Source organism: Carettochelys insculpta, chromosome 1 (genome assembly GCF_033958435.1).
Source record: "Carettochelys insculpta isolate YL-2023 chromosome 1, ASM3395843v1, whole genome shotgun sequence".
In the NCBI taxonomy this organism is placed as follows: domain Eukaryota; kingdom Metazoa; phylum Chordata; order Testudines; family Carettochelyidae; genus Carettochelys; species Carettochelys insculpta.
In genome coordinates this window covers 320,913,822-320,937,012 of record NC_134137.1, presented here as the reverse complement: position 1 = coordinate 320,937,012, position 23,191 = coordinate 320,913,822, and the positions used below count along the sequence as shown (strand labels likewise).

Sequence of the window (23,191 nt, the reverse complement as noted above, 5' to 3'; positions counted from 1 at the left end):
CAGTCTTGCAGTAAACAGTGAACACTTTTACAACTATACACCCTACTCAGCTCCCCACCTGTCCTCCTTCAGGGACACATCTCATGAGGATACCCTTACTCAAGAGCTATAGCAACAACTGGGAGCTATAGCACATGCTCCACAGGAACACAAGGGGAAGGATTTCTACTCCCACTATTTTCTCACGTCTAAAAGGATGAGAGGATGGAGACCTCTATTCTCAACCTCTACATTCTCACACAACAGTTCAAAATGGTGACCCTTGCCAACCATAATACCAGCCCTGGAGAAGGGGAGACTGGCTGGCTATGCTCAACCTATACAAGACAGGTTTTCATGTTACAATACATGCGGTGCACAGAAGATTCCTACCATTGCATTCCACACCCACCATTTCCAATATATAATATTTCCCTTTGGATTATCTGCTGCCCCCAGAATATCTTCCAAGGTACTGGCAGTAGTGGCAGCACACTTACATGAGATGGGAATGATCATCTTCCCATGTCTTGACAACTGCCTTTTAAAAGGACTCTCTTATGTAGCCACCCAGAATGCAGTTTCCACAACCAGAGCCATTTTTGATGAGCTCGGCCTACAGCTGAATGTCCAAAAATATACACTTAATCCAGTGCAACAGTTAAAATTCATAAGGGCCTATCTGGACTGTACAATATCCACAACCTTTCTGCCGTTACAGAGAGCACAGACTATTACGAACTTAGTAAACTTCATTCAGAACAGACCTCAGATCACAGCAGAAGTCTGTCTTCAGCTTCTCATCCATATGGCTGCCATTGTAGCACACGCATGGCTTCAGATGGGGCCGTACACCGTAAACAAACTTCATTTCCACCGCACATGAAGAATGCCCTCTGTACCTTCTAAAGTAAGAACTCCTCTGCTGGTGGACATTTCATGACAACTTGTGCAGAGGAGTACTATTCCTGATGATGCCCCAGTCACTCAGTGGTTTGAGCATTGGCCTGCTACACCCAGAGTTGTGAGCTCAATCCTATTTAGGGATCTGGGGCAGGAGACTGGACTCAATGACCTTTGAAGGTCCCTTCCAGTTCTATGAGATAGATATACAACAGATGCATCCCTAATAGAACGGGGAACTCACCTGGGTAACCACACCACTCAAGGCCAATGGTTTTAAGAGTAATCCAGGTTACATATCAAGCTACTGGAACTCAGAGCAGTCTGCAAAGCATGTCAACAATTTCTGCACCTGATAGTAAACAGATCAGTACAAACACTGACAAACCTAACAGTCATGTTCTACGTAAACAGACAGGGCACACCCTGTTTCCACCTACTGTGAATGGAGCTTATAGGAATGGTCCTTACACACGTTACTCTGATGGCAACGTACCTTCCAGGGAAGAACAATACTTACAGATGCTGCACTTGGAATTATGAATGGGAGATCAATCCAAGTTTTCTGAAACCTGGGTGCAAATGATGGGGATACCCCTGCAAAGATTTATTTGCCACTAGTGACAAACCAAATATCTGAGCTATTGCTTTGAGGGGTGGGGGAGATGCCTTATCAATAAAGTAATAAAGCACCCATGATGTATGCTTTTCCACTACTACCTCTACTTCAGCATGTACTTCTCAAAATAAGACAAAGCTGCAGTAATTCTAGCAGCACCAAACTGGCCTAGGCAAACATGGTACCCCTCCCTCCTGTTACAGATGTCGTTAGCAGCTCCTTGGCACTTCCCTCCAGTCTTCTGTCTCGTCCTTCACAGCTGCCAGAATTTTCATCTCCACAGCATGGACAAGCTTCACCTCAGAGTCTGGTTCGTTGGTGATTAGCATCCCTCAAAAAAGCATGTTCAGCTCCAGTGCAAGAGATACTCCACAACACCCACAGACATTCTACAAGAAAGACATATTTACAAAAGTGGCAACCACTTTTCCATGTGGTGTGAGAATCACATCTCTACGTTTTGATAGACATTCCACATATATTGCAACACATACTGTAATTTAAGTACACAGGTCTGTCCCTCAGTTCTGCAAGGGTACAGCTGGCTGCCATTACTGTCCTTCATTCTCTAGTGGATGAATATTTGCTATTCACATATCCCATCATAAAACAATTCACAAGGGGATTGCAAAACATCTTCGTGATGTGAGGTAATATGTAGGAGACAATGACTAATCAGTCTGTCTCCCCTGATTCTCATACATCCATCCTCCACCCCAGGAGAGGTAGAAAAGGAGCCATTTCCCTCTGGCTCCCAAAACCAAAAAGGAATAATGTAGAATAGTCTGTCTAGAGTTCAAGAAGTCCAGAATGCAGAGTTAAAATCAGAGAAGGATTTCCCGTTACCACTTCTTATTCAGTAGTAGTCAGGATTTGGGGAACTGGAAAAACTGTATTTTGTTGAAAGGAGTAGAAAAAGGCTTCAGAGTGCTATGCTGCACTTGGGTACCACCATCAGGTAGCAAAAAGTAATTAACACACCATACAACACAGTGTCAGAATGATCTGTAGTGGTTATTTTTTGTCTCATTCTGAGCTAGGTAACAAGTTGTTCTCTAGTTCTCAGTTTTAGGCACTCTGTAGTTATTTTTCTTTTTCTGAATTCTAGCTGGAAATGAGCCAACAGGAAATAAATTTTAAAAAAAAGTGGTCTTGTAAAATATAAATACTAATCATGCTATTTTTTCCAGTGTTTTTCTTGGAGTTGAAGAATGGGAAATAGCCTCTTTCAACTGTGTTTGCATCAAAGCTAATATTGAACGGGTTTTACCACTGTAAAATCTCAAGTTTTTTGTCGTCTCTTACTGAGCGAAGTTGGAAAAGAATATGTCACAGCAGAAGAATTTAGAAAGTTTGCTATTTTTTGGAAGCAGCAGGCAATGTATTAAAACTAATATCCCTAATGTTATAAGCCAACTGGGCATAAAGAATGATCTCCTGTGAAGTAATTTCACATCATGGGCTAATCACCAATTCCCAAATCAAGTTTATGAGATACAGAACAACTTTTCTGACATTTATTAGTCTCAGTGGTACAGGTGTGTGTCATGGTAGACTGACACTGTATTTAATGACAATCTGGATTGAGAAGCAGGAATATTGATTTTTCATAATACACATTCTTACACAGAATACAGATTCAATTTTATTGTAACTGTAATAGAAGCTTGATTAAAGTATTTTTAAAAATTGCGTCATGCTTACTGGTATTGCACTAGCTATGGAAGAAGACAACACTAAATTTTCTCATCTGCTTTCTTTCTCTTTAGAGTTTCAGGTTACATTCTAGTTACAAAAACAACGAGTATCGGAGGGGTAGCCGTGTTAGTCTGGATCTGTAACAGCAACGAAGGGTCCTGTGGCACCTTATAGACTAACAGAAAAGTTTTGAGCATGAGCTTTCGTGAGCACAGACTCACTTCATCAGATGCTCAAAACAACGAAAAAATAAAAAGATGCTCAAAAAACAACGAGGAATCCTGTGGCACCATGAAGACTAACAAATTTATTTGAGCATAAGCGTTCATGGGTAAAAACTACTTCATCAGATGCAAGTAGTTGTGTTTTACACAGATTGCCACAGACTCCTCATTGTTTTTGCGGATACAGACTAACTTGGGTACTTTTCTGATTCTGATTATACTGCTTTCACATAGTGCTATACAACAGTGAACATGGATTGTCTTTTCTAACCCTATATGAAATAAAATAAAATTTGTATTGCTGACAATTCAAAAATTGTGTGTATGTTCTTGGATGGCAGTACATATATTATGGTGTTCGATATGCAGTTGTTGCTGTCTCCATTTGCTGTCAGAAAGAAACTGCATTTCCCAGCTTTCTGGGCTACCATAGAGGATCTCACAAAAATACAGTAAACTCTTTCATATCCGGCAGCCCCAGGATTGGGAGGTTGATGGTTATTCAAGTATTCTGCGTAATAGAGAGGTATACCTCTCAAGGCATAACACTAAAGAAAAACAAGATTAGATATTAGGAAGCAAATACAAATGTATGCAGAGTACTTTACTTACCAACAATAGTCATATTGTACACTCTAAACTTATAGGCTATGTCTACACCAGAAGTATCTGTCTACAGCAGTTACTGTCAGAAGAAATGTTCCATCAAAACTTCTGTCGACAGATCTTGTCTACACATAAAAGCGGATCATCTTTTGATCTGCTCAGTCAACAAACGGACACCCCAGCTCATCTACATGGCTTTTTTGTCAGTTTCTGTTGACAAAACACATTTTGTGTTGTAGGTGCTCCATGAGTTTTGTTGACAAAACTCTTTAGTGTAAACATAGCCATAGGCTGTGTCTACACTAGCCCAAAACTTCAAAATGGCTGTACAAATGGCCATTTCGAAGTTTACTAATGAAATACACAAATATTTTCCTATCTGCTGTTACGAATAAGGGGATTTCGAAGTTGCCGGGGTCCTTTCGAAAAGGAGCCCCATCTGGATGAGCCGTGCAGCGGCGAGCTGTGTCAATTCAAAGTGCCATTTTCAGTATTCTAAATTAGCAGTGTTATTGATAATCCAAAATCATTTACTTGGAAAGTAGAATTTTAGTTTTCTAAAAAGTAGTGCTCATGTTGCAGTCTATTATACATTTATTTTTCATTCTTCATTTTTTAGGTTGAATGCACATTTTGAGGTGAATTCAGATTGCTCAGTCTCTCGAGCAGAAATGTACTCGGAATACCTCTCAACCTGCAGTAAATTAGCTCGAGGTGGAATCCTAACATCAACTGGATTTTATAAATGTCTTCGGTAAGGTGAAAAGTTGATAGAAGAATGAACTGGAAATTGTGGATGCCTAGTGCTTATCTGTACTTTCAGACCCCTTAATGGAAATACCTACCTTCAAATGAGTTTTAAATGGTTGCTCTGATCCATTAGCATTTGGAATTTTAAGTAAAAAGATAATAGTTCAACACAATTGATTTTGTCCTTTTTAAAGACTTCGTTAGAGCTTGCTGTATGTGTCTGGCCATTTATTTCTTCCACTTTTAATTTTTGGGGATTACAGTTTTTATTTTTCTTGTCCAAGATCATAGAAATGCTAATTTTGTTGAAACTCTGAGTCACCAAGGTGGTAACCTGTTAGTAAAAAAGCACCTGAGAATCTCAGTCTGGTCAGAAGGTACATAACAGTGGAAGCTCTGCAGAAACAAGGAAGGATGCTGTCACAAAATATTAATAATTTTAAAATACTTTTCTGGTTGAAAAATAGCAGGGAGATACTTTCCATGCCCATTCCTTCTCTTTTTGGCAAAGACTGAATATGTAATCCTAACTGACTAACGTGAGTATCTTAGGATCTAGATTTTTCACTGTTAGGTACACAGTGAAAAATTTAACTTCTTAATTTTTGTCTATATGGCCATGTCTACACTATCCCAAAACTTCGAAATGGCCATGCAAATGGCCATTTCGCAGTTTACTAATGAAGCACTGGAATACATATGCAGCACCTCATTAAAATGCTGGCAGCTGCAGCACTTAGAAATTGCTGCGGCTCACTATCGCGCGGCTCGTCCAGACAGGGGTCCTTTTCAAAAGGACCCCACCAACTTCGAAATCCCCTTATTCCTATCTGGTGATAGGAATAAGGGGATTTTGAAGTTTCTGGGGTCCTTTCGAAAAGGACACCCGTCTGGACAACCTGCGCGGCAGTGAGCCACAGCAGTTTGAAGTGCTGTGGCCACCGGCATTCTAATGAGGCGCTGAATGTGTATTTCAGTGCTTCATTAGCAAACTTTGAAATGGCCATTTGCATGGCTATTTTGAAGTTTTGGATAGTGTAGACGTAGCCTATGTGTCTTTTGTCCTCTTGTGTACTGAGCACAGTTGATACACTGAAAATTAAAAGACGAAAAATAACACTGTCAGTACTGAATTTTTATTATGTGTATATCTGTATGTCTGTATTTGGCAGAACTGTCTTTCCAAATCACACAGTGAAGAGAGTAGAGGATCCAAATAACAGTGGACAGGCACATATACATGTAGTAGGAGTTAAAAGGAGAGCTATACCACTTCCCATTCAGATGTACTATCAGCAACAACCATCTTCTGCTAGCCCTGTCGTCCGAGTTGACTCTGTTTCTGATGTATCTCCATCTCCTTCACCAGCAGGTTCTTTATCTTTTGCATTATATTTTATATGGCATTAATTTTTGTTGCTTCTGGGACTTGCAGTAAACAAAATAAAATTCAGTGAAAAATTGTTTTGACAAATTAGTTTGTTTTTCATCTTGTTGTTTAATGCATTGTAATGTTGGATGATAGCATCTGGGTAAAAACTGCTTAGCATTTGACACCTAACTCCTACATTTGCAAGTCACCAGACAAACCACTCTTATGTCTGCTATTAATCCAGATATGCTGTAGCTGAGTTGAGAAACTATTTCAGTTGACTGAAATGATCATTTCAAGTTTGCTGGTTTTGACTTTTTTATATTTGTGTTTTGCTTAGAGGTGGGGGTGGGTGAGAGTGGTTTCATTTGATTTGGATTTTTACATTCAGGCTTTTGATTTGTTATTTTATTTGGGTCTGCAGGAATCCCCCATGGACCACAAAGTGTAGGAAACCATTTTCAGAGGACTCCAGTTAACAACCAATCTTCAAATATGACAGCAACACAGATGTCTTTTCCAATTCAAGGTGTGCACACAGTGGCACAGACTGTTTCTAGAATTCCACAGAATCCTTCAGTTCACACACAACAGCAACAAAATGCTACAGTGACTGTCATTCAGAATAAAACTCCAATTTCCTGCGAGGTAGTGAAGGCCACGGTAATACAGAGCTCAGTTTCCCAACCTGCAGTTCCTGTTACTATTGCTGTAGGTGGAGCAGCACAAGCTTCTAATCAAAATCACAGCAATGCAGGTCCACAGCCATCTGTTGCTGTTGTCAGTTCTCAGACATTGCTTCACCACCAACCTGTAATTCAACAACAATCTCCGCTACATGCAGTGGTACCAGGACAGATACCTTCCGGCACTCCTGTTACGGTAATTCAACAAGCTGTACCTCAGGGTCATATATTTGGCAGAGTACAGAATCTACCAGCATGCACTTCAGCAGTTTCACAGGGTCAACAGTTAATCACTACATCTTCACAGCCTTTGCAAACTTCTTCTCAGCAGCCTTCTGCTAGTAATCAGCAGCAAGACACAGTCATCATAGCACCCCAACAATATGTCACAACCTCCGCATCCAATATTGTTTCTGCCACTACAGTACAGAATTTCCAAGTTGCAGCAGGGCAGATGGTTACTATCGCCGGTGTCCAGAATCCACAAACTTCTAGGGTTGGGTTTCAGAATATTGCACCAAAGCCTCTACCTTCTCAGCAAGTCCCGTCTGCTGTGGTACAACAGCCCATGCAGCAGCAGCAGCCACCATCCCAACAAAGTGTAGTGATTGTAAGCCAGCCAGCTCAGCAAGGTCAAACATATGCACCAGCCATTCACCAAATTGTGCTTACGAATCCAACTTCTCTTCCAGCTGGTCAAACTGTCCAGTTGACTGGGCAGCCAAATATAACTCCATCTTCATCACCATCTCCTGGACCAGTTACAAATAACCAGGTTCCTACAGTAATGTCATCTCCATCTACTACTCCTCAGTCACAAGGACCCCCTCCTACTGTCAGCCAAATGCTTTCTGTGAAGAGGCAGCAACAGCAGCAGCATTCACCAGCACCCTCACAGCAACAGGTACAACAAGTCCAACAACAACAACCGGTACAAATGCAAGTTCAGCCACAACAAGGTAATGCAGGAGTTGGTCAGCCTTCCTCTGGTGAATCTAGTCTAATAAAACAGCTGCTTCTCCCAAAACGAGGCCCTTCAACCCCTGGTGGTAAGCTTATACTTCCAGCTCCACAGATTCCTCCACCTAACAATGCAAGAGCGCCTAGCCCTCAGGTGGTTTATCAGGTGGCCAATAACCAAGCACCAAGTTTTGGAGTTCAAGGACAGTCTCCAGCTCAGCAGCTGTTAGTTGGACAGCAAAATGTTCAGCTGGTCCAGAGTGCAATCCAGCCCCAAGGGGCGGTACAAACAGTACCTATTTCTAATCTACAAATATTGCCAGGGCAGCTGATCTCAAATAGCCCAGCAACTATTTTCCAAGGGACTTCTGGCAACCAGGTTACCATAACAGTTGTGCCAAATACTAGTTTTGCTACTGCAACTGTGAGTCAGGGAAATCCAACTCAGCTCATTGCTCCAGCAGGAATCTCTATGAGTGGAACACAGACAGGAGTTGGGCTTCAGGTGCAAACACTTCCAGCTACACAAGCACCTCCAGCTGGACAATCACCATGTGTTGCTGCTCCTCCATTCAAAGGTGATAAAATAATTTGCCAAAAGGAGGAGGAAGCAAAGGAAGCAACAGGTTTACATGTTCATGAACGTAAAATTGAAGTTATGGAGAATCCCTCTTGCCGAAGAGGGGCTTCAAACACCAGTAACGGGGATGCAAAAGAAAATGAAATGCAGGTGGGAAGTCTTTTAAATGGGAGAAAGTATAATGACTCCAGTCTACCTCCTTCTAACTCAGGGAAAACTCAAAATGAGGCCAATCAGTGCTCACAAGTCAGTAACGGGCCATCATTAGAATTGGGTGAGAATGGAGCTCCTGGAAAGCAGAACTTTGAACAAATGGACACACAGGACATTAAAAGTGATTTGAAGAAGCCCCTAGTTAATGGAGTCTGTGATTTTGATAAAGGAGATGGTTCTCATTTGAGTAAAAACATTCCAAATCACAAAACTTCCAATCATGTAGGAAATGGTGAGATCTCTCCAGTGGAACAAGGGAATTCAGATGCCATGCAGCAAGAGACTGCCAAAGGTGATCAAGGGGAAAGGATTTCTAATGGTCCTGTATTAACTTTGAGTAGTTCAACTGTTGTAAGCGGTACACAGGAGGCTGCAAAACTGTTAACCCAGCAACATAGTGGTACCAACACTGATTTACCTAATGGACCTTTAGCTTCAAGTTTGAATTCAGATGTGCCTCAGCAACGCCCAAGTGTAGTTGTCTCACCACAATCTACAGCCTCTGTTATACAGGGGCATCAAATCATAGCAGTTCCACACTCAGGACCTAGAGTGTCCCAGTCTACCCTGTCATCTGAAGTTCGGTCTACTAATGGCACAGCAGAATGCAAAACTGTAAAGAGGCCAGCGGAGGATAATGACAGGGAAACTGTTCCAGGAATTCCAAATAAAGTAGGAGTTAGAATTGTTACAATCAGTGACCCCAATAATGCTGGTTGCAGTGCAACTATGGTTGCTGTGCCAGCGGGAGCGGATCCAAGCACCGTAGCTAAAGTAGCAATAGAAAGTGCTGTTCAGCAAAAGCAGCAGCATCCAACAACATATATACAAAGCATGGTCACACAGGTAAGTTCAGCAAATTTTTGTGTTTATTTTACTAAATAAGATTTGTAACAGAAACAGCTATATCAGAATTTAAATTTGCTGTTCCGATATTATCTGCCATGTAGGATTTAAAATCTCCATAAAAACATTGTTCCTGTGCTTCTACTTATTTAAGCTGTTCTGATGTTTATTTCATTTTTTTTTTTGATGCCTGTTAAAGAAGTATAATTTAAATTTATTTGAAGGGGCTGATTTAAGTCTAACAGGTTGTAACTTGATTACGCGTCAAGGGAAAATTGCTTGTGTTTACTTTTGTTTAATTATTTTGTTATTTGGAAAGTTAAAAATAGTCCCTTTTATTTAAAAAAAAAATCTTCAAATTCTTTGTTTTATCATTTCTTGCTCTCAGTTAACCATCGCTTGCCCCCCTTAACTTAGAATAGGTATCTTATTAGATGGCAGCCTCAATTTTTGTGTAATATGTATTCTATATATTGTTCTTTCATATTTTGTTTGTAGCTCACCTAAGTATATTTGAGTGAATTTTAAATTAATTTTTCTGTATTATTATAAAATTTCTCAGTTGATCATAAATCCAGCACTGTCTTTGAGCTTATTGAAGTAAGTTAAAGTTTTTGAGTTTGGCGTTCTGTAAAGGGTAATGAATTTTTTACCTCAAGTTTACTCCAGTTTACAACAGTGTTTGTCCATTAGTCAAAAAGTGTGCTGGTTTTTTTCCCCACCATAGGCCTCGATTCTGCAATTCTATCCAATTGACTCTACACGGGCATAAGAGTCTGGTGCATGGTTCAGATGGGAAGATAGGGGCTTTGCTTTCTTTTTGAGTGTAAACTTTATTTACATTTGTAAGTGTGATTGTCCTTGTACCTCGCCACCAATATAGGCAATAGCATATGTCCGTTCTTAATATAACATTCAGCACTTACTGTTCTAATGTAAATTGTAGTAGTCCAGTTTGTACATCTCAGTACTATGTTCAGGTAAATTCTGATCATACTCACTTTTTTTTTTTTTTTAACATGCTCTGGAGTTATTTTTATATGGTCAGAAAAACCCCTTAATTTCATTTTTAAATGAAATTCTTTAGAGAATTCTAATTCACTTTAGAGAATTAATTTTAAAAAATTATTTCATAATCTGATTTAGAGAAAAAAGAGATATCAAGCAGGTATTGAGTAAAGAAACTTTTATAACTTGATATTTCAGTAATTTTAGTAGATGTAGATTTCATTTTAATATTTAGTAGATATAGGTTTATGGACATAAACAGAGCTACACCTAAAATCCACTTAGGAACTGATGCCGCTTACTCAAGCTGGTATGCCTGCATTGTCATAAAGTGAGACTTCTACTGAAGTCTGTCTGATGCCTTAACTCTTTACTAGAAGAGATTTCTTTTGTCTAATGATGAATAATTATCTTATAACTGTAAGAACACATACAATGTCATGAAATTTTTGCAAAATGTAAATGAAAGGGCTTGTCTACATGAGCCCCCTTCTTTGAAGGGGTACATGTTAATCAGCACAATCGGAGGAGGCTAAGAAGGCGCTGCAGTGCATATGCAGCACCTCATTAGCATAATGGCCACCAAAGGAACTTCGAAGCACTGATGGGCACTGTGGCTGTGGGCGCTTTGAAATACCTGCCAAACTTCAAAGTTCCCTTACTCCCAAAAAGCATCACAGCACGTCATTAGCCTCCTCCAACCTGCTTGCTTATCAATTTCCCTTCGAAGAATGGGGCTATTGTAGTCGTACCCAAAATCTATATCTGTATACACCAGTGTGCAGCATGAAGATTCCCCAGATTTTGACAAGTAATAGATTTGTCCCAAAGTGGAAGCATTGCTTAGAATACCGTGTGTGGGTGGCTTCTCTTGTTTGTGCAGTGTGGGCTTTTTTGAGGTCACCTCATAAAAGATCCTGTGGTTATGGAAAATGGTAGAAGTGTCTTATCGAAGATTGAACTCATTGTTCTTAACTAAAATAATTGACTGAGGACATTTGTTCCCTAGACACATCTCTGACTGGAGTTAGAAAATGCTTCTCGAAACTTTTAGAAGTCATTCTTTCAGATAGTTGAAGAAGAGAATGAGAGACAAATGTGTGACTTTTTTCCCCATTGCTATGATATCTGATTAAGTTACTCCATAAAGTTTTAATAGGTGTTCTGCATAAAAATATTACTCTTTGGTGTTCTGTGGTCTCAAAAAGTTTAAGAAATGCTGCTCAAGAAGGTGACTAAAGAGACATCTGAGCCATTTGTATTAAAAGTTTAGAAGATGGGAGAGATCCAGAGCACTGAAAAAGAGCAGATAGTGCCCATCTATAAAAAGGGAAATAAGTACAATCAGGGAATTACAGACCAGTCAGTTTAACTTCTGTACCAGCATAGATAATGGAGCAAGTACTTAAGCAGTCAGTTTGCAGAAACTTGGAAAGTAATAAGATAATAGGTAAAAGCGTGGTTTTGTCAAAAACAAATCATATCAAACAAACTCACTAGCTTTCTTTGAGAGGGTATCCAGTTTTGTGGAAATGGAAGAAACAGTAGGGCCTCGTCTACACTTGCACGCTACTTCGAAGTAGCGGCGCCAACTTCGAAATAGCACCCATCATGGCTACACGTGTTGGGTGCTATTTCGAAGTTGAAATTGATGTTAGGCGGCGAGATGTCGAAGTCGCTAACCCCATGAGGGGATGGGAATAGCGCCCTACTTCGAAGTTGAACGTCGAAGTAGGGCACGTGTAGCCGATCTGCGTCCCACAACATCGAAATAGTGGGGTCCGCCATGGCGGCCATCAGCTGAGGGGTTGAGAGACGCTCTCTCTCCAGCCCCTGAGGGGCTCTATGGTCACCGTGTGCAGCAGCCCTTAGCTCAGGGCTTCTGGCTGCTGCTGCCACAGCTGGGAATCCATGCTGCATGCACAGGGTCTGCAACCAGTTGTCGGCTCTGTGGATCTTGTGTTGTTTAGTGCAACTGTGTCTGGGAGGGGCCCTTTAAGGGAGCGGCTTGCTGTTGAGTCCGCCCTGTGACCCTGTCTGCAGCTGTTCCTGACACCCTTATTTCGATGTGTGCTACTTTGGCATGTAGACGTTCCCTCGCAATGCCTATTTCGATGTGGTGCTGCCCAACGTCGAAGTTGAACGTCGATGTTGCGAGCCCTGGAGGACGTGTAGACGTTATTCATCGAAATAGCCTATTTCGATGTCACTACATTGAAATAAGCTATTTCGATGTAGCATGCACATGTAGACGTAGCCTAGATGTGGTATATCTTGACTTTAGTAAGACTTTGAAACCGTCACGTATGACCTTCTCTTAAACACACTAGGGAAATCCAACCTAGATAGAGCTGCTATAAAGTAGGTGCATAACTGTTAAGAAATTTGTTGTCAGAGAGTAGGTAGCTGTAGTTCACAGTCAAGATGAAAGGACATATTGAATGGCGATACCACAAGGATCAGTTCTGGGTCTGGTTCTGTTCAGTATCTTCAGTGATATAGATCAGTGGTTCTCAACCTCTTTATCATTGTGGGTGATATGTGCAGTGTATTATGTATACCTCAGCCTCTCTCTCTCTCTCTCTGTGTTACACACACTAGATAGCCATGAGGATATTATTTGGGCTACACAGGTTGAGAAACACCAGTTTAGATAACTGCATAGAGAATACACTTACCAAATTTGTGAACAGTACCAAGGTGAAAGGGATTGCAAGTGCTTTGGAGAATAGGATTAAAATTCAAAGTGATATGAACAAACTGGAATGATCTGAAGTAAATAGAATGAACTTTAATAGGGACAGATGCAACGTACTCCACTTACTAAGGAACAGTCAGTTGCACACATACAAAAATTAGAAATGACTGCGTAGGAAGGAGTACTGCAGAAAGAGAGGTAGGATCATGGTGGACAACAACCTACATACCAGTTAACAGCATAACAGTTCTTACAAAAAAACCCAAACATAATTATTAGATGTATTAGCAGAAGTGTTATAAGCAAGACATGAAAAGTAGTTCTTCTGCTATACTCCTCGTTGATTAGGCCTCAGATGGAATATTGTGCAGTGGTTCAAGTAAAAAATACACTTCAGTAAAGAGCTGGCTGTTTCAAACAGTACATGCTTGAGTACTGAACTGTTCAAAACAAGGCAGCAGTATATTTAGGTGAAATTTCACATCTTTGTTTCTGTCCTGAAAATATGGAGTACTTCCTTTATTTAAGGAATTCTAATATTGTATAATGTGTTTAATCCCAGTACATTTAAGCAAGACATGTAATAAGGAAAACAAGATTTCTGCTGTGTGCTCAGTCTTCTGTTAGATTTTTATTAAGCTGTTGATGGTCCTCTTCTATCTCCAGACTTGCAATTCAGTTTTTCCATTAGATTTAATATTATCAATCCATTCCATAATCTGGGAAATACTATATCTAAATTTTCAAATCTGTGTCTCTAAACTCCTGAATCTATCTTGAAGCAACTTAAGTAATCATGGACTGATTTTTTCCACAGGTGCCGATCATCTGCAATTCAATGAAAGATGGGTCATTTTTATTTAAGGGTGGGGACTTGTAAAATGCTCTGCATTAGCCTGTCTCTAGTTTCATGAGTCAATTAGAGTGCAGTTAGTGACTTCAGTGGAACCAGAGTTATGCCAGCTCTTGAGCACTTTTGAAAAATCCATCTAAATATGCATTTTAGGAGCCTAAGGTTCAACAACATTCTAGTTTGAAAATTTTAGTCTATCATCTTTAATACTTTATCAGGACATCCTGGCCATTTGCAATCTTTTCTCCTCCTATTCCTCTGCTGGGATATTATTATTACTACTACTACTACTACTACTACTATTATTATTATTATTAATATATAGTAACACAACCCCAGGCTTGTCCTTGTGGGTTCCTGCACTACTTGGTGGTTTAAAAGCAGCCTCAGAGGCCCGCTGTGCCCCTCGCTCTGCTTCCTGTACTTGCAGGGGCTTGGATCACAGCATCACTGGGCCATTCGCATCATTTGCTAATCCAAAAATGCAGTCTTTCAGGGACAAGGCTTGCTCCTCAGCTGTCGCCCCTCGTGGGGTGGTCTGGGGAGAACCTGGTCCCCTACCACATATCCTGGGTTCCAGCCCAGGGACCCTAGGCAGCTGTGGCAGGAGGGGCTTCCCTCCCTGGGCCCTACTAGTGCCACAGTCCACCTCCCTGGGCCACTTCCACCAGACCCCCTTTTCCCCAATACCTTCCACAGATAACCACAGTTTTTCTCCCTTGTGAGTCATTTTCTCCACAGTCTCTGTCCATCCTTTATCTCCTTTCCCCTCCTTCCTGGGGGGGCCTTTTTCAAGGGCTCCACAGGCCTTGATTGGCCACAGCTGCTTAATTAGCCCCAGGTGTTGGCTTACCCTGGTGCTGCAGGCTGCTCCTTCCAGGGCCTTAGTCCATGGGAAGCATAAAAGGAGACACCCAGCTGCCTACATATCTCCCCTCCCGTGTGTGTGTGTGTGTGTATTAATATTTTATTTGTATTGCAATAGTGTTAGTGGAACCACAAAGTTTAGAGCACCATTGTATGAGGCACTGTACAAACACATGACACCAGCCACTCCAGTTTTGTTCCTCATCTTTCTTGATCTTGTATTCCATGCCAAACTGCTGTCTGATGCTGTGCTTGCAAAGGATCGGTTCTCAATGTCATGCAAGGATTATTTGGTTGTTTATACAGCACCTAAAGTATACTAGCCATGTGACAGAACAAATGGGAGACAGTCAATACCTTAAAGAGATTCTAATTTTAGACATGACACAGTGAGAGAAAATACCGTGGGATGAGAGCATTGAAGAAGGAAATGCGTAACAATGGCAAGACTATACTGTTACTTGGATTCATTTTGTCCAAGTCTCTTAGTGCATTGCTTTTTAAATTTTATTTTAAACTAGAGCACAAATGAAAGAGGGAAGGAAAAGGAAGGGAAGGGAACAGAAATAAGGTTAGAGAGAATATAGGATTGGAAATGAGGTTAGAAGGATTAAAGAGATGAGGATATTGGTTTTCATCCTTGTGGACCTGGTTTAGGGCAGACCAGCCAGCACCTAGGGGAAAAAGAGAAGCAGGGAAATGGGTGAGCTGAATGTCTGTGAGGACAGGATAGAAATAGGTAGATCACAGAACAGAAAGTGGTAGAGGTCGGGGACAGAATAAGGAAGGGGAAATAAAGCAAAGTAAAAATAAAAATTAAGGATTTGCATCATGCGACTTATTCCAGGTAGTTTATTCCAGTTAACTGTTCTACTGAAACCCAGTATCTACGGGGTTGCACTTGAGTAGCTGTACTTGGTGGTAAGTATCCAGTTTGGACTCTTTTGACTAGACTACCCATTTTAAAAGTGAGGCATTCAAGTAGGGTAGACAGCTGGATTTTGTAGATGTTACGTCCTTTATGTCTGGAGGATCGATTGTGGTGCACCAAATGCACAGTAAGTATAGACATACCGTGGGATTGGAAGGTTGAGTACATTGAAATATGAACACTGAGACTTGATTTGCAACATGAATTAAATGAATATAATGCTTTACACGCAGTATGGTTGTAGCTGTGTTAGATCCAGAATATTAGAAGAGTTCTGTAACCTCAAAAGCTTGTCTTTCTCATCAACAGAAGTTGGTCCAATTAAACATATTACCTCATCTACCTTCTTGCTGTCTCTCATGCTTTATATTAGTCCTGGAAGTCTTTGTGTGGCATAAGCAAGACTATATTTTAATCATGGGTATTTTCAGTAAAAATCATGGACCAGTCATGGGCAGTAAGCAAAACTTCATGGCCTGTGACCTATCCATGACTTTTACTATATTTCCCTGACCAGAGCTTGGAGGTGGGGGTTGCCCTGGAGGGAAGACCCAGGGAACACTGCTGATATTGGGCACAGTGGTTGGTAGGACTGAGGCAGGGTCCCCACCTGGCTCCTGGGAAGCAGCAACCTCCAGCTGTTAGCTCCACGTGCTGCCTCCATCCTGCCCCAGGCTCCAGTTCTATAGCTCCAGTTGACTGGAAACTACAGCCAGTGGGAACTGGTGGAGGGGATGGGAGTGGAAGGACACATGGAGCTAGGAACTGAGGGTGGCAAGTTCCTGTCATCTTTACAGGCAGCTCCCCTCTCTCCCTAAGGTAGTCGCTGCATCCCACTCCCCAGCCCCATATACCCAAACTCCTACTTCTGGGGGACAGGAGATTTGTGGAAACTGCCCCAACAGCAGCCAGTGTGGCGGCTCAAGGGCCTGCCCGAGCCACTTAGGCAGCTCCACATGGACCATTTCTGAAGTCATAAATGTCACAAAATTCATGGAATCTATGACCTCAGGAACAAATATGGAGCCTTAGGCATGAGCTGTACAGTAAGGGCCTGGTCCAGCAAAGTAATTTGAGCCACTGATTTTTTCATCAAAGTCAACAGAATTTAAATGCTTCTAGTGCTTAAGTGCTGTGCTGGATTGGGGCCCATATGGATATTTGTTTTAAAGGTTGGACTATGTCCTTCTGTAGATTTTCTTTACTTTGTATGCTTTAATGCACTCTGTATGCACTCTGCAGTCAGGGTGTATGCACTCTGGAGGGTGCGATGATAGGGTCTTACCTCCAGTTCTGGTGTGCAAACAGCTACTTCCAAAGTCAGCATCAGGGGTTTAGCTCGAGATGTGTGCTCTGGGAGTAGTTCAGAAGGCATGATTGTCCCTGGATTCCCATCATACCTGTTTCCATCGTTACATCTTTGAGACTATGGAACAGGGAGAAAGAGTCAAAACGTTGTAATGTTATGGTATCTTCATTTGGTTTCTTAAACATCTTGTTTAACAATTAACGTTTTATAACTGCTATTGTTAAAAGTAACACCTAAGATTGTTATAATTGTAAGAACTTAGCAAAAGTTTTTTTCAGTTTTACTTTGTGTATTTGAGAACACTTTCTATACAGTCACTTTCAGTGTTCCCCTTGAATACAGTCATAGATTGCAAGGTCAGAAGATTATCTAGCTTTATTTCCTGAAAGACAAACTAGCAGAGGATGGCGTAAATCCATTCTCCTCTGGATTTTGAACCTGCATGCTTCTGCTGGGTACCAAAAGGAGCTCATTAAATTAGTCCTTCCATTGTGTTCTCTTTGCCCTGTTTAGGGTGACAAGATGTCCAATTTTTAAAGTAACAGTCTCATATTTAAGCTTTCCTGCATGTCCTGACTTTTTCTTAAAAATCGGTAGATTGTCCCATATTTTCTGTCTCCCTCCGTCAGTACTGGCAGGTACACTTCTGGCACTGTATCCCTGCTCTCCAGCTGGCTGCCTAACAGAAGTGAGTGGGATGATAGTGGTGGGTGTACAAGACTGGTGGCAGAGTGAAGATGCAGCACAGAGGGCTGGCCAGTCCCCTGCTGGTCCATTAGTGCAGCCTCTGCTGTATGCCAGGTCTCGGACAGCAGGGCTTCACTACACATTCCGTTTCCCCCCAGTACTGCCTACGTGCTGCAAGATGTGAGCTGTGATGGTTGGTGAGTGTGGCCAGGCAGCAGCCACTTACATGTCAGCCCTTTAGATGGTCCCTCTCTCACTGTCCTCTCCCTGCTTTTCACCTTTGCCCCTCCTCCCCCCCAGTCCTTCTACTCCAGTGTAACCCCCTGCTGGGCACGTTCTACATGCAGTGCTATGCCGAAAACCAGCCCCTGTTAGGACTACTTAGCTTACCGACAGCATGGTTGACAGGCTGCTTCCTTCCCCTTCTGCCTCTGTTGGGTTGGTGCTCCAGAGAAGCGCAAGGCCCTACAGCCCAGTTCACTGGCTAGAAGCTGAGCTCTGAATATGCCAAAGTCTTATGAACTGCTAGTAAGTTGAAACTTCTCTGTCCTTCGGCTAATCTCCAGATGGATGAGGAGGAAGCACTTTCCAGCCTGTTTATACCCCAAACCCACAAGCTATGCGGCAGCCCTCGAACAGGTGCTTAGCCCCTTCTTCGCGTGCTCTCCCCTCTTTGCTGTGGGTCTTGCCTCAGGGAGCATGGGGCTGTGCTATCCCGAGTGCCTTCCCCTGCTGAGTCACTTCTCTAGCCAGGTTCAGTGAAGCCCCTGAAGTCTGATTCTCTAGGTCCTAGTGCACAGTGTATCCATGGGGCTTAACCCTTTCGTGCCTGTGAAGTAGACAGTGGGCAGGAGATGGCTGGACTATGTCAGTGACCAGCAGTAACCTGGAAATGTTGGCTGTCTATCAACTCTGTGCAGGTAGGAAGGGTAAAGCTGCATCCAACTACAAAAAGGCAGTGTGAGAGGTTGAAGAGTTGAGTTCTGCAAGGATACAGGCCAAGTCATTGTCTCCCCCACCCCACCCTATCCCCTAGGCTGGAAGCAGCTCCTATCACTTCTTCCCACATAGTGTCAAAAGGTTGCTGCTGGCCACGTTCTGGTTTTAACCGTGGCAGAAATCTGGGGAAGGGGGCATGTGACCCTGCGTGGCTCCCAGCTTATTCCCCCAGGAAAACATGGGACCAGAGATCGGGAGAGAGAGGTCCATCCTGGGGACCCAACCAGCCATAGAGGATGTATAGCACCAGACAGGGCATGTGGGGTCAATCAATCCCCTTCTCCCCTGTGAGAGAGATGCGTATGGGAGTGTACGTATGTTGGCTCTCCTCATGTGGTGTTTGTGGAAGGTAAGGGTGTAGAAAGGTATATTTCTTCTTGTGCATGGGAAGTAAGGGTTTATGTTTCACCTCTCCCTTTGTGAACCTTAAAGATAAGATAAATAAGAATCCAGCTACTCAGTATTTCTTTGTAAAGGGCGGGGGGAGGGCTGTCAGTCAACTTTTTATATTAATTTGAACAGTTATACTGCATAATTCTGATTCACAACTATATTCTCCAATGATTCCATCTGAATTGACCTTGCTCTATATCTCCACTGCTTTTATGGGCAGACCAGTATTTTCTCTCTACAGAATAACTAAACATGATGCATCAGTGGGCTGTCAGAGCTGCTGTGTCACCAGGTATAAGAACTGAGAGCAGGGAGACTTTCCATTGCTCTTAATGTTCTCCTGGTGACAGTCAGGCAGCATGGAGGAGAGGGAGGCAGTTGCCTGAAAGAATTCAGAGGCATGAGGAGCAATGTGATAGAAAAGGGAAGAGATGCAGGGCAAGGAGACAGCAGAAATTCAGAGGTAAGATAGAAATCTAAAGAGCGGGCAGCTCAGGAGCAGGAGGCAGAAGATGGTTATGGGGACAAGGAGCAGAAGCAGAGGGAATGAAAAGAAGGGTAGGAGCTGGGAACGGGAGAAGAGGAGGGAAGAGTATGGGTTAGGGGAGGGCAGGAGCCACACGGCAGGGAGGATAGAAATGGAGGCAGGAGCCAGGAGAGAGGAAGGAAGATGATAAGAAGCCCAGCAGGTTAGCAGTTGGTGGTGGGGAGAAGGGTGCTAGGAACAGAAGGATCAGTGGCCGTTTGAGAACACTCCCCCATGCAGCCTGATTAGAACCCAGATTTCTGGAGTTTGCATTCCTGGTGATCTAGCAAGTAGCTGTGAAACCCACTGCCAGAGTTTTTGTGTCTATCCCCAACTATTGTTAGTGCCATGTAGAAAATAACAGCCTTCCACTGCTACCAGGTACTCCATGAGCTCAAACGGTAGAGATCTCTGTGGTGTATCTAAAGATCCCAACCCTGCTGATGACTCATTTAAGAGTTTGGTGTGGTTCCACAGGATTACATTTTTGTTTTTCAGTTTTAGGAAATTATAGATAAAATGGTAGAAGACTACTAAGTGTGTAAAGTCTGACAACAAACAGGATGGGGGTTTACAGACAAGTGTGCTGTGTTACAGAACCCTGACTTGCTCACAAAGCACAACCTATCCTGTATATTGAATGAAGCAAGAGTCTTGTAGAAAAAAATAGTGTATAATTGTGTAATTAAAGACTGTATCATAATTCTTATGCACAAGCGGGCAAATTACAGTTCCATGAACTCAAAGTTGGAGTGGTTGATTTGGCAGTCTTTATTTTCTTTTAATATTGTTTAATGTCACTATCTGTAGTGTCCACCTGTATTTACCTACGATGTAAAGTATGGTGTCAGGATCCATTCTTTAGTACTTGTAAAATAGCTTTGCAATCTTAAGACGAAAATAGTTTTGTGATTTCACAGTTATTCTTACTAGTGAATATTTGGACATCAGTGCCTCCGATTCAGGCAGCAGCATAGTTTTTATTTAACTCATGGTCTAGAGGTGTGACATACATTTCAGAGTGTTTTTGCAGGCTTTCCCTGATGAAGGGAGAAGCATGTTAAACTGTTGATTTCCGTTTCCATGACTGTTTGTTGATTTCAGTTCCTACAACAATAGTCTAGACTGAAGTAAAACGTAGTACATAATATTTGAAAGTGGCTTGAACAGGAAAAGAAAAAATATTGAGACCTGCCCTTTTTTTCCCCCCATGATGTATAAATTGTGAAGAAGGTGTACAAAAGAATAGTGTCGTCATATTACTAGCATTCCAGTTATTCAGAGACTTGTAGGAAAAATAGGGTGGGAAAGACACGTATTTCAGATGCACACAAGAAATGGGTGTGTGGGAAGAGGAGGATATACCCTTTTTTAAGGGTAAATGAATCCACATTTCAGCCTTTCTTTATATACTTCTAGAAGATTTACTCAGTGTTGCTTAGGTCCTTAAGCCAAGTAATAGATTTTTAAACAAACGGGAAATGTACCTCAGCATGCAACTTCCACACACCCCCCACCGCCCCCATATACACACACACATCTGACAGCTGGGGCGGGGACAAGGGTCTGAGGGCTGGTCCTGGCCTGCATGTGCCCCCTCCTTGACCCTGCAGCCTGTCCAGGGAAGGGGTGAGGCTCCATGAAGTGACCCTGGCCTCCAGCAACCCCTGCTCCCCTAGCCTGCAACCTGTTTGTAGGGGTGGGACATGGTGCTGGTGTGGGGATGTCCAACCTCAGCCTCCAGCTGTGGTTCCCCAGCTGGTTTGGGGGAGGCATCACTCCAGGGACTGGCCCCTAGTCTACAACTGCCCCTGCCCATACTGCAGTTGGTCTAGAGGAGGAAGATTCTGGCAGCCAGCCTTGGCCTCCAGCTGGTTTCCCCCTCCCCGCCCTGCAGCGTTTCTGCAGGGCTGGGGCTGTGACTCCTGGGTGGAGCTGGGGTGGGGTGGGCTGCGCTTCCCAGTCTCCGAAGTGGTCCCAAGAGGTCTGGGGCCGGTGGGTGGTGGGAGGTCTTTACACCACATCCAGCACTGTTTGGGGCAAGAGGCCCACTTACCCAGTCTGGTGTCCAGCAACATGCAGAACCCCGTCCCTAGCTGGCCTATCTCCTGCTGGTGCAACTGCTGCCCGTGGTCACTCTGCAGTATGACTGTTCCCCACACTCTCTGCCACCAGTTGTCACTGAGCAGTATTGTGTCCCTCTTCTCTGCCTCTGCCATTCTGTGTTCTGGAAAACATTCCCATTCCAGGCACTTCTCATTTTCCAGGCACAACCAAACCCTGACTTTGCTCTAAGCTAGGGTAAGAGGAAGCTGCACACCAAATTAGGTGGCCCCAGCTCTTACTACTTTGAAGTTCTCGAACAAACAGACTCACAGAGAGGCAGACTGACAGACAAACACTCTCTCTCCAAAATACATAAATAGCTAAAGAACAAAAGCGTCACATGCCACGTTTTAAAGGTGATTTGTAATAGGAAAAAAAGATAATTTTTACTAATGTTTAAAAATAGTCCCTTAAAACATTGGAGCATGGACAGAGGGTTTCTTTACTGAACTGGCTTTACTTCTTCATATAAAATACATTGTTATCTGTGCAATGAGGAATGTTAGGCTTCTGGCATTGTTTGAGCTAATTTATTTTACAGGAACTCACAGAATCTTTGTGTGGAGTCTGTCAGAAAGTCCTTTAATTAGTGCCTCCATACACTAACAAAATAACACAGGGTTATTTTACATTTGAGAGCAAGTGAGTGAGAGAGATTTTCAAAAGTGGTGGTAACTTTTGGTCCCTAATTTTTACCTATCTGCTTACTAAATTAAAAACTGTGCATTGATTCCTCTGTAAAATAGTTCAGCTTAGGTGTTGTGCATGCATTTATGTAGTAATACTCCTAAGCTGTGTCTACACGTGCACGCTACTTCAAAGTAGCGGCACTAACTTCGAAATAGCGCCCGTCATGGCGACACGTGTTGGGCGCTATTTCGACGTTAACATCGACATTAGGCGGCGAGACGTGGAAGCCACTAACCCCATGAGGGGATGGGAATAGCGCCCTACTTCGAAGTTGAACATCGAAGTAGGGCACGTGTCGACAATCCGCGTCCCGCAACATCGAAATAGCGGGGTCCACCATGGTGGCCATCAGCTGAGGGGTTGAGAGACGCTCTCTCTCCAGCCCCGTCGAGGCTCTATGGTCACCGTGTGCAGCAGCCCTTAGCCAAGGGCTTCTGGCTGCTGCTGCTGCAGCTGGGGATCCATGCTGCATGCACAGGGTCTGCAACCAGTTGTCGGCTCTGTGGATCTTGTGTTGTTTAGTGCAACTGTGTCTGGGAGGGGCCCTTTAAGGGAGCGGCTTGCTGTTGAGTCCGCCCTGTGACCCTGTCTGCAGCTGTTCCTGGCACCCTTATTTCGATGTGTGCTACTTTGGCGTGTAGACGTTCCCTCGCAGCGCCTATTTCAATGTGGTGCTGCGCAACGTCGA

General features: G+C 42.9%; 1 protein-coding gene across 1 annotated transcript in view; it reads left to right on the top strand.

The window, feature by feature from the left end:
- The window catches only part of ARID2 (AT-rich interaction domain 2), a 206,922-nt gene that overhangs the window by 154,739 nt on the left and 28,992 nt on the right, over positions 1–23,191 (top strand). The window contains exons 13-15 of the mRNA XM_075014139.1: positions 4,649–4,783; positions 5,952–6,151; positions 6,576–9,436. Of these exons, the coding sequence (XP_074870240.1) occupies positions 4,649–4,783; positions 5,952–6,151; positions 6,576–9,436 (3,196 nt within the window). The remainder of the gene's footprint in view (positions 1–4,648; positions 4,784–5,951; positions 6,152–6,575; positions 9,437–23,191) is intronic.